At 46.1% G+C, this 12,242-nt stretch overlaps 2 protein-coding genes across 3 annotated transcripts in view; one reads left to right on the top strand and one right to left on the bottom strand.

Annotated features, from left to right (window-relative positions):
• TEX264 (testis expressed 264, ER-phagy receptor) overlaps positions 1 to 8,654 on the bottom strand; it is a 271,615-nt gene extending 262,961 nt beyond the window's left edge. The window contains exon 1 of the mRNA XM_084839685.1: positions 8,562 to 8,654. The gene's annotated coding sequence lies outside the window, so the exon portion shown is untranslated. The remainder of the gene's footprint in view (positions 1 to 8,561) is intronic.
• Positions 1 to 12,242, top strand: part of LOC146354739 (semaphorin-3D-like) — a 68,117-nt gene that overhangs the window by 20,792 nt on the left and 35,083 nt on the right. The window contains exon 2 of one of the 2 annotated variants that reach the window (XM_084839680.1): positions 4,080 to 4,301. In XM_084839680.1, the coding sequence (XP_084695806.1) occupies positions 4,166 to 4,301 (136 nt within the window). In that variant the 5' untranslated portion in view covers positions 4,080 to 4,165. Of the gene's footprint in view, positions 1 to 4,079; positions 4,302 to 8,747; positions 8,951 to 12,242 lie in introns of those variants that run through there. The other variant, XM_084839681.1, reaches the window with a different exon arrangement.

The following is a 12,242-nucleotide window of genomic DNA, read 5'->3' as shown; positions in this document are numbered from 1 at the left end:
TATGCTGTCAGAGCAGAACCTCCATAACTGACAACTCTACGCCATCCTATGCCCTGTTGGCAGGACAGACATCAGGGGGAGGTGTGGCTTTCTGTATTTTTCCTCCATCCACAGATTGAGGAAAAATCAGTTCATCCCATTGCTGGCAATGGAAGGAAAAGATTTAGATGCATCCTTGAGTGAGTCTACATGTTTCCTGGGGATGAGGGCATCATCAGGGGCTGAAAGCCCACCGGATGCCTTTGATCAATAGCATCTCCCTCCCCACCAAAACATCCTGGCACACCCATTTCCCCCCTTCTAGGAGGTCAGAGTTCCAACCTCATAGAGGGAGCCACTGTGGAAATCTCCATGGTGGTTAAGTGGAGCCAGGAGAGGGGGTCAGACATCAGAAAAAAACCCTCTAGGGGTTTCTCTGAACAATCCTATGGCTCCTGAGAGATTATCTAAGGACTATAGGATGGTACTTGAAATGTTTTAAATCGGATTGATTGCAGTTATTTAAACTGGTTTGTGGATTATACTTTAAATTCCTACCTAGCCTAAACTCCTGGATACCTTCCATTGTTTTCAATGGAAAACAATGGAAAAATAGAAGTGCTACAGGCAAAGACGTTCAAGATACAACAAAATCTCTTTGGAAAAAAATTAGCATAGCTCCCAGTTTCAAAAAATGCAAAGATGCAAAAGTTATATACCGTTTTAATTGTGGTGTAGATCTATTTCCTCATTTGTGGCCAATTTTCACCTCCTTCCTTTTTTTAAAAAAGTAATTTTAGTTTGCAGGAATGTCCTAACAATTTACACCTTTCGTATTTATTTTCACTTGGTATAAACAGATTGAGCGCTGAAAAACATCTGATACTACCAAAATAGGCTTTCCTCCCTGCCTCCCCCTGGGTGGGAGAGCAATTACAAACTTTTTGATTGACATATGTCCTATCCCTAAAGACTCGGGCTCATACATGTTCTCATGAAGTGTTTATATTAAATTATGCACTGATCATAACATCATTCAATAGTACACAAGTCATGGAAGCAGCATGTTTGTACCTGTTCTTCCTGTTTCCTCTGCCCCTTTTGTAGCCTCCTTGTTTATGTCTAAGCTGTTTTTCTTGCAGAGACAGACTGATCAGAATCTACTTTCACTCAGAGCCCTCTCCAACATAAGCCCAACAGAGGAAACATTTAAAGTGAACACCCTTTCTGCTTCCAGCAACATCTTGGTTCATAGAAACATAGAACTATAAGGCTAAAATCTTATGCATACTTTCTCTGACATCAGTTGCATTGCATTCAGTAGGGATTTAGAGGCTTTAGGCCCCATCTACACGGAGATGCTTGATGATGTGATTCCATTTAAAGCCAGATTTTCATGAATTCGAATTCGCTCCTACCATGGCATCTGTAGTCAGTAAAGCAGTGTATACATTTAAAAAAAAAAAAAAATGCTTTCATTGACAAACAGCACCTGAAACTGCATTAGTTTGCAGTGGGGGGCCGGAGTCCCATGAGTAGAATGGAATGCCATCAACTGCTTAGATGTAGTGCAGCAAATGAGCGGAGGCTTTCTCCCCACCCCTCTCCCTGCTCCTGTACTCAGTGAAGTGCAACTGAAGGCACTGTGTTACTTTCAAGTAGACATGTTTAGCCCACCTCCTTCCTCATGTCCACCCTTTCTCAGTGGGAGTAAGGGTCATTCGGGGCGATCACCTTTTAAACTCATTAAAGTTATGTGCACATTCACAGATCTAGAGATCAAAACAAGAGGCAGAGGAATTCTCCCAACCCCTTTCTCCACTCCTGTACTCGGTAAAGTGCAATTGAAGGCAAGACTTCCAAGTAGATGTGTTTAGCCCACTCCTTTTTTCATGTCCACCCTTTCATGAGGGAACTTTCCCTTCCACCAATCAACGCTGCTCCCCACAGCCCATACAAGCTGGGTTTCGAAGAGGCAGAGGAACTAGAGATCAAATCGCCAACATTCGCTGCATCATGGAGAAAGCAAGAGAATTCCAGAAAAACGTCTATTTCTGCTTCATTGACTAGCTAAAGCCTTTGATTGTGTGGATCACAACAAACTGTGGCAAATTCTTAAAGTGATGGGAGTACCAGACCACCTTACCTGTCTCCTGAGAAACCTGTACAAGGGTCAAGAAGCAACAGTAAGAACCAGACATGGAACAACCGAGTGGTTCAAAATTGGGAAAGGAGTACGACAAGGCTGCATATTGTCACCCTGCTTATTTAACTTATATGCAGAGTACATCATGAGAAACGCCGGGCTGGATGAATCCCAGGTCGGAATTAAGATTGCCGGGAGAAATATCAACAACCTCCGATATGCAGACGATACCACCCTAATGGAAGAAATCGAAGAGGAACACAAGAGCCTCTTGTTGAGGGTGAAAGAGGAGAGTACAAAAGCTGGTTTGAAACTCAACATTACAAAAACTAAGATCATGGCATCTGGCCCTATCACTTCCTGGCATATAGAAGGGGAAGAAATGGAAGCAGTGACAGATTTTACTTTCTTGGGCTCCAAGATCACCACAGACGGTGACTGTAGCCATGAAATTAAAAGACGCTTGCTCCTTGGGAGGAAAGCTATGGCAAACCTAGACAGCATAGTAAGAAGCAGAGACATCACCTTGCCGACAAAGGTCCATCTAATCAAAGCTATGGTTTTCCCAGTAGTAATGTATGGCTGTGAGAGCTGGACTATAAGGAAGGCTGAGCGCCGAAGAATTGATGCTTTCGAACTGTGGTGCTGGAGAAGACTCTTACGAGTCCCCTGGACTGCAAGGAGGTCAAATCAGTCCATCCTACAGGAAATCAACCCTGAGTGCTCATTGGAAGGACAGATACTGAAGCTGAAGCGCCAATATTTTGGCCACCTAATGCGAAGAGAAAACTCTCTGGAAAAGACCCTGATGCTGGGAAAGACTGAAGGCAAAAGGAGAAGGGGACGGCAGAGGATGAGATGGCTAGATAGCATCACCAATGCAATGAATATGAACTTGAGCATGCTCCGGGAGAGAGCGCAGGACAGGAAGGCCTGGCATGCTATGGTCCATGAGGTCACGAAGAGTCGGACACGACTGAACGACTGAACAAACCACAGCCCATGCCGAAGCTAGATGAGGACACACAGACTCCCAAATTTCACTGAAGCTGCCACGATGGGCAAAGCCATCAGAAACCCAGGTTGCAAAAAAGCAGGTTTTACAGCATGAAAATCCAGACTTGCTATGGTGAGGGGTGTACATCATTGTGACACAATCATGTGTGAGGCACAGTAGAACCAGAGTAAATTTCCTGTGTAGATAGGGCCGAACAAAATGCGATGGCAGCAGATCCTTGTTAGAAAACACAGGTTACCACTGAATAAGAGGTTATAAAGGAGGGCAATTCCATATACAGATTGGGCAGGGAGTTCCTTCTCCCCACAACACCCATGCCGACAGTGACTTTTCTCCCAGCTAGGCTCTGTGAACAGAAATAAGCCCTGCTTTGAGCACTTCAGGCAGGCAGTTTCAAGCAGAAAGGTGCAGCTAATGGAAGGTTCCTTGCAGCACAAACCCTGTTCTAATACCTGGGTTGTGGCAGTGCCACATTTTGTTAGATCCTTACTTCCAAATAAATATGTATAGAAATGGGTTGCAAGAGTGGCAAGGACAAGTGGATCTATGTCTAACCACCTACGTTCCAGCAAGAAATTCTGTATTGATATGTTAGCAGCTTATCAAGGCTGAGTTAGGGCTCAGAAAGGGAGGTGGATCACAGACAGGGCAGCCAAAATAGAGAGAGATCATACTGAGAAGAAAGGCAAACCTCTTTTGTGAAGGAGAGGGCATGGGATCCATGCTCAAAGGGGCTAGGATAGTAATTTTAACTTCTATCCTGAGTATTACATACTTCACATGTGCTAGTTGCCAACATCATTCTACATCAGAAATGGCCTGATCCAGCCCAGTAAGGTTCACGTGGGATTTGGAAGAATGTACGACTGAACTGCATTTACTAGACCTCCTAGCAGATATGTGTCTAGCAAGGACTCTTTTCCATTTCTCTTATAGGTAGCAAGTGATTTTCTCTGAGAAGCAAATACATCTATGAATGAGCCTTTCTGACTGACGCAGGAGCTTCCGGGTACAGAGAGGGGATGGTCAGCTTGACTTTCTGCATGGGTTGCTGCTTCACCACCAACACAGCCCTAGTGGCTTGGTTTGTTTTGCTGACAGTTGAGAATGGTACTTCCTGGAAGCAGTGGGTCCCCCGTCTCCGCATCTCATATCAAGGTAGGGCTTGTCATGACAAGTCTTTTAAGTTGCTTCCTAGGATGGAGGCCAAGAGCCAAAACACATCTAGGGCTCCTTCACACAGAGCTTTTATCCTGCTATTGAGAATGCTCACTCACAGAAGATTGTAGGTCCTTTTCATGACGTTGTTAACCTCCAGGGCACATCCAGAGATATTTCCTGGTTATTTTGCTCCAAAAAGATCCAGAACTAATGAACCATTTTTTAATGTAACGTGATTGAAACAGCCACTAGATGGCGCTGTTTCATTTTGTTCTATGGAACCTTGAAAATTAAAAGCTTCTCTCAGCAATCACGTGGTCACTGTCTGGGAGCCCACAATAAACAGAGGACTGTGGGGGTTTTCTTTAGTGTAAAGGCAGCCCTAATCTACACTGGAGGGCAAAAACAAGGTCGATGCAGGCTTCGAAGTCCCAGCCCCCTGCACCTTTCCCTTTTGTCACATTCACTAATCCCAAGTCTTCATCCTCTGACCCTTGCTGAGAGTTAAGCTTCTCAAACAACTTCAGGCAACTGAATATATGCATTCATTCAGGTCACATTCATAGAGCTGAACTGTAGATCTGAGTCTTTTTGTTCAGCTGTACTGTGTGCTTTAATCTTATCTGACTTGCAGGTGAACTCTTGGGCCCTTCCAGTTGAGCACAACAGATATACGGTTGTTACTCATTTTGTTGTGATCCAGATGTTCTCCAAGGAGTGCTTCTGTTGCAGGGATTTTGCATTTTTTTCAAATGGCAATCTTCCGCCACTGGGGAAAAAAATAAGATTCCACCAGCACCACAATCCAGCTGGCATGTTGAGTGTGATTGTGACTCGTGACTCGTGTGTGGAATATGGCTACACAAGCATCACAGACAAGTATTTGATAGTGGCACCTGTGATATCACTAGTGCCAAGAAATACAACCCATGCCTACACCATTTTGTGAACTGTGGTTAAGCTTCCATCAATCTATTTTTAAAACGCCTTCAGAGGCAGAGAGCTTCCTTCCTCTATGGAAAAGGAACATAGCTCAGTGACAGGGTGCATGCTTTACTCAGTGGCAGCTGGTACCCATTGGGGCTGGTTGGGCAGAGGACAGGGCAGACACACAGTATTCTACAGAGATTGTTGGAGGAGGGCAGTCGGAGATCACGCGTGGCTATCAGGAGCTGCATGCCATGCATTGGAGCAAATATACCTGGTTGTGGTGGGATTTCTATGCCACAAGAGGCAGAGGGTTGCCGCCCCATTCACCCCAAATATAGAGCCACCTCTGGCTTTGCTTGCAGAAGCTCCCACGTTCAGTCCTGGGTATCCCTACTTAAAAATAAAAAAAGATGAGGTAGCAGGTGATGACAAGAACCTTGTTCTGAGACTCTGGAGAGCCATTTCCCATCATAGTAGTGGGCTAGATAGACAAACCTGGTATAAGGCAGCTTCTGGGGGTGGAGGGGGGGGTGTACTTAGAGTGGGAAGCCAACTAAAACAACTTTTTTGTTTTCAGGCCACTTGCCAGAAAGGCAAGAAGCAAGGCCATTTTCTCTGATTTTGTTTTACTTTGTTGAACAGAAAGCTTTGGCACTGGGATCCACCCAGCACTCTTGGTCACTGCCCCAGAACCACCCAGACCACTAGGGTGATTGGCTTCCTCCCCAGAGTTGCTCTGGGTTCTGTTCCTGGACACAGATGACTCTGCTTGCAGGTCCTGCCACTGCCCAAGTACCTAAATACATTTTTCAAGAGTTGGCAAACCAAGGGGCAACATTCATCCAACCCTTCAAAACCCCTCCACCCTTCCATCCAGTGGTGAATATGAGCAAGGCTATCCCTGCCCCTTGCAACAATGCCCTCCCCTCCCCTCCCCTCCCCTCCCGTTCCCCTCCCCAAGCTGTCCTCCCCACTAGCTCTGGAAAGACTGTGTCTACTGCCTCTATTTGGGATACTTTGATAAGACTAGTGAAATCTCACAGGGGAGTTTTTACAAATCTCTAGACATTGTCTAGGTTTGGCACTTTTTCCTCATAGAGTTATCATTTAACAAAGGTGTAACATGCAGCAATGCCATATGTACAGCCTTTTCTAGCATAGGGATGCAGCGATGAAAAGAAATACAGCTGCTGCTCACCTGCTTGTCATGGCTATTCAGGGCACAGAATAGCCATGAGCCAGTGTGGTGTAGTGGCTAGAATGTTGGACTGGGAGCCAGGAGATCCAGGTTCTAGTCCCCATTCAGCCATGGAAGCTCACTGGGTGACTTTGAGCCAGTCACAGACTCTCAGCCCAACCTACCTCACAGGGTTGTTGTTGTGAGGATAAAATGCAGAGGAGGAGGATAATGTAAGCCGCCTTGGGTTCCTTGTAAGAGGAAAAAAGGTGGGATTAAATACAATACAATAAAATAAAAATAAAATATCTGTCAGGAGGAAAAATTAAAAGGTGACAACCAACCCTAAGACAGGCAGGACTAATAAGAGAAATAGGGAAATGTAAGACAGTGTGGTGCATTTTATTTACATAGAAAGTACCAGATATTGGTGGAGACCTGTAGATGCAACTAAGCTAGAACGCTCACTGAATTCTAGGTAGCGTTCAGTGAGAGGAGCCAAAAGCAGTTGCAGACACAAATGTTGTTTCTTGGGTGGGGTGGTAGAAAACCTTGAATCGGACACAGGACACAGTCTGATTAATGTTGCCTGCAAGGGGCCAAACTTTTCCAAAGCATTTTGTTTCAGATACTTTGCCAGCAATGATAATAGTCCACAAAAATGAAACTAACTTTTCTGGCTTTCTTTGAAAAGCAAGCAGCCAAGAGCCTTTAGCAGACAGGAACAAAGTAGGAGACTCCTGCTTCAAAGTGTGCGCGCGCACATGTGTGTGCGTGCACTAGGGCTAGACATGCTAAAAATTCTGAACCTTTGGTCTCAACTAAAGGGAAGTTCCCAGCCTGAAGAGGACCAAGGGACAATGCAGACAATGGCAGGAGGTGTGACTCACAGATATCAAGCCAAGTTCAAGGGCACAAGGGATGACGGTGGTTTACATTAGGAAAGCCCTCTGAGACTCCCTCCACCATGGGAGCAGAATAGAAATGGGAGACAGAGAGAAACAGATGGGCCAGCCAAAAGGAAATGATGAAACCTAAGACAGGGAGTGCAAAGGAAAGATGTGCTCGACAGAGTAAAGCCAAGAACAATAGCACACCTCAGCAATAAGACAATTGCTTTCCTAGTGATCGTCACTGGGGAGCGTCAGGGCTATGGGACACACGTGCAGAGATTCACATACGGAGGCAGGAGGACAGGAGAAGTGACACCCTTTCTCTGCTCTGAAAGTCAGCAGCTATGGCTAGGAAAACACGAGCCTAGAACATGGTGTTAAATGTTTCCTCTCTTTGTTTGTTTCTTGATTTGGAGTTTTGTATACTTTGAAAAAGAGTACTACTTGACTCAAAAGATTGCTTTCAGAACTCTATATATAATTTGGGCCAAACAAAGCTATCATAGCGCTCTCGCTCTCTCACGTACACACGCACACACACACACTTCTCATTGCTGGCTGCAGTGGCAAGGGAAAGTGGAAACCATGCCTCGTGCTTTCCTTCACACACACACACACCCAACTTCACTACACATGCAGGGCTTGGACAGACTTTGCACCTTCCTTCTTCCTTCACTGCCCCCCCCCCTTTATACTGTCAGGGCTTGGAGAGGCGTTGCCTGGCCCCGGTGGGGAGGAAAACCAGGAACGAGGGCAGCGCCTGCCTTGTGCTTTCCGTCCTCCTTCCCCCCACAAACTTGTGTTTAGGGCTTGGAAAGGTGATGCCAGCGAAGGGAAGCGCCTGCCTTTGCCCCCTCCCAAGCCTTGCTAACCCACCCTCCCCCGGGCCAAGGCTTGGAGAGGCGGGGGCTTGGAGAGGTTGCAAGGGAAATGGGAATCAGGGCTTGGAGAAGTGGCAGCAGTAGCAAGGGAAGTGGAAACTGTGCCTCATGCGTTCTTCCCCTCCCCAAACCTCACTTCACACCTGGGGCTTGCTTCGTGCCTTCCTTCACACACACACTCACACACACGCACCCCCACTCTATATACCTTTGTGGCTTAGAGAGGCACTGCTTGGCCCAGGTGGGTAGGGTGAGGGAAACCAACAGCCACTGCAGCTCTCCCTCCCTTGTTTACACACACAAGCACAAGACAATCTGAGCAACATGGAAGTCCCAAATAAACCATCTCTTTAAAAGAAAATCATCAGGGACTAACCTGCTCCTGCTGTAATCAGTGCAAGAACTGTTCCATTACACATGCTTTGCAATATTTAAAATATTCTGTAGGGGTGGCAGCCATTGATTGGCTGGATAGCAGCCAATCAGAGCCCCCCAATTAATACACCAATTATTTTCAAACACCATGAGGACCCTTTTCTCCACCCCCTGCCTCAGTCTCTCCAGCTCCATGAAAGAAAGGAAGACGGAACAAACGAACACAACATGAGGAAAATGCAACTCCACAGAGATGCTGTTAAGTTGCAGTCACTTATCTGTGGCACCCAGCCCAAGAGATCTGGAGCACCACAGGAAACATCCGGGGCCCAGGCCCTACTGGAGTCCTCTTCACAATGCCACTGCTCCTTGCCATTCAGCTGCTGCAAGGTTGGTGGCCATGTTGCAACAGCCAGACTTTGCCTTTCGATGAGACAAGAGCATATGCCTGGTGTGTGTGTGTGTGTGTGGGGGGGGTCTATTACCCCACATAGTTTCTATGTCATGGCTCTCCCTCTGCCCCCACTTCACAATTAAAATAGAAGCGATGAAAGAAGCCAGGAAAAAAGCATACCTAGTAGTGAAGCCACTGTCAGACACCTTTCCTGCGCTTACTCTGGTATAAAACTGTTTTTATGATGTGGATCAAACTAAAGTCAGTTGTTTCCCATGGGACATCCAATCTGCTACTACCAACAACTGTACATGGAGGTTTCAAAGTCCACACTGCAACCCCTATTATGGGTCACTCATTGTTCCTGTTCAGAGTTCTACTTTTATCTGGTCTTATAGGCCCCTTCCAACCGTACTATTCTATGATTCTATGATCTCTTCTTCCCCCTCAGACATATCTGTACCTCTTTGTAGAGATCTAAAGCACCCTACAGTTAAGAACACAAGAAGAGCTGTGCTGGATCAGACCAAAGCCCTCTAAAATCCAGTATTATGTTCTCACAGTGGCCAGCCAGATGCCTGTGAGTACCCTCCACTTGCATTTCCCAGCAACGGGTACAGAGAGGCATACTGCCTCCAATACTGGAGGTAATATAGAGTAATCATGATTAGTGGTAATTGATAGCCTTATCCTCCGTGGATTTCTGTAATCCCCTTTTAAAGCCATCTAGGTAGGTGGCCGTCGCCACACCTTATGGTCGCAAATTCCATAGTTATTTTATTTATTTACATTTTTATGCCTCCCAATAGCCACAGTTAAACTATGCAGTGTGAAAAAGGGCTTCCTTTTATCTGTCCAGAATCTCCCACAATTTATTTATTCATAAGTATTTTTAGGTCACCTGTACAGGTGGAACCCTCTCAAGGCAGTGTATAAGTTTTTAAAAACTATCCAAAACAAATACAATAAAAATTGAATAAGCACAGAACTTAATAAACATTCAATAAAAACAGAAGTTACCAATAAATCCAGCATCTCAAGAACTATGGAAAGGCCAGTGAAAACAGGTCGGTCTTTGAAACTTTCCTTGTCCTGCAAAGAAGGGGCCTGACGGACCCACAGTGGAAGTTGATTCCAGAAGTTCAGGGCTACCACTGAAAAGGCCCTCTCCCTTGAACTCACCAGCATAATCACCCTTGGCCATTGGCAAGTGAGAGGGGCCTCTGCTGATGACTTCAGAGTGCAGGCAGGCGAGTACAGGAGAAGTCGGTCCTTCATAGAATAGTAGGGTTGGAAAGGGCCTACAAGACCATTGAATCCAACCCCCTGCTCAATGCAGGAATCCAAGTCAGACCATCCCTGACAGATGGCTCTCCAGCCTCATCTTGAATGCCTCCAGCGTGGGAGAGCCCACCACTTCCCTAGGTCATTGGTTCCATTGTCATATTGCTCTACCAGCCAGGAAGTTTTTCCTGATGTTCAGCCGGAATCTGGTTTCCTGTAACTTCAGCCCATGATTCCGTGTCCTGCACTCTGGGATGATGGAGAAGAGATCCTGGCCTTCCTCTCTGTGACAACCTTTCAAGTACTTGAAGAGCGCTATCCTATCTCCCCTCATCTTCTCTTCTTAAGGCTAAACATGCCCAGTTCTTTCAGTCTCTCTTCATAGGGCTTTGTTTCCAGTCCCCTGATCATCTTTGTTGCCCTCCTCTAAACCTTCTCCAGCTTGTCTGCATCCTTCTTAACATGCAGTGCCCAGAACTGGACATGGTACTCCAGATGAGGCCTAACCAGTGCTGAGTAGAGGGGAACTAGTACTTCCCAGGATTTGGAAGCTATGTGTCTAATAATGCAGCCCAAAATAGCATTGACCTTTTTTGCAGCCACATCACATTGTTGGGTCATATTCAGCTTGTGATCTACAACAATTCCAAGATCCTTCTCGCTTGTAGTGTTGTTGAGCCAAGTATCCCCCATCTTGTAACTGCATTGATTTCTTTTTCCTAGGTGCAGAACTTGGCATTTATCCCTATTAAATTTCATTCTGTTGTTTTCTTCAAGTAACTTGGGCACAACCTAAGCCACCATTCAGCTTTATTGGATGACCCTGTATTTAGTACTATGAAAGGGGGGGGGGGAATTCTCCCTAACCACTTTCTCCACACTGTGCACCCACACAGAAAGCTCACAGGTAAAACAAGGCAAGTCTCCGCCATTCAAAGCTGATGAGAAGGCACCCAGTTTTCACACATCTTTACACCTCTTCCTGGCCATAGAGTCACTATCTCGCCATTCTCAGAGCCTAGCCTTTGTTTTTCTTATGCTGTATCTGTACCATTGCACCCATACATCTTGCTAGCTTATTTCACTAAACCCAGCTCCTTCATGATCCCATACTGAGGACCTTCATTCACTCCTTTTAGAAAACCTTTTGGCACACCGTGTCCAATTTAAGGGTGCAGTTGTGCAAACTCAGCATTATCTTAAGACAAAATTAAAACCCCAGTCCAGTAAGCCTGGGAGGAAAGAGCAAATGAAAGTGAGGAATATGTGAAGTTAAGTATCAGGACAAATATGCAACAAAATTAGATGGAACAGGACTGCTGGTCTGGATGCAAACCCAGCTTCTGCTTTGTCAGGCAAATTAAATCACAACATCCAAGTATTACGATCTCAATAGTAGTGTAGTCAGTGCTGGTTCCAGGAGGGCCCTTGGGCAAGACACCCTCAGTGGGCCTCCTGTCTCAGTGACTCTACCTTCTCACCACTACTGTCACCAGCTGCTATTGCTCCTCTTCCTCATCATTGCTACCACTTGCTTGCTTGATAGGCAGAGAGCCAGTGAGCGAGTAGGCCAAGGCATCTACTATTTCTCTTTTTCACCACCACTTGGACTCTAAGGAAGGCTGAGCGCCGAAGAATCGATGCGTTCGAACTGTGGTGCTGGAGAAGACTCTTACGAGTCCCCTGGACTGCAAGGAGGTCAGATCAGTCCATCCTAAAGGAAATCAACCCTGAGTGCTCATTGGAAGGACAGATGCTGAAGCTGAAGCGCCAATATTTTGGCCACCTAATGCGAAGAGAAAACTCTCTGGAAAAGACCCTGATGCTGGGAAAGATTGAATGCAAAAGGAGAAGGGGACAGCAGAGGATGAGATGGCTAGACAGCATCACTGATGCAATGAATATGGACTTGAGCACGCTCCGGGAGAGAGCGCAGGACAGGAAGGCCTGGCGTGCTATGGTCCATGGGGTCACGAAGAGTCGGACACGACTGAACGACTGAAC

This window comes from Heloderma suspectum, chromosome 2 (assembly GCF_057233095.1).
Source record: "Heloderma suspectum isolate Gila_16-S chromosome 2, 16-S_ref, whole genome shotgun sequence".
Classification (NCBI taxonomy): domain Eukaryota; kingdom Metazoa; phylum Chordata; class Lepidosauria; order Squamata; family Helodermatidae; genus Heloderma; species Heloderma suspectum.
This window is presented reverse-complemented; position numbering and strand designations above follow the sequence as displayed.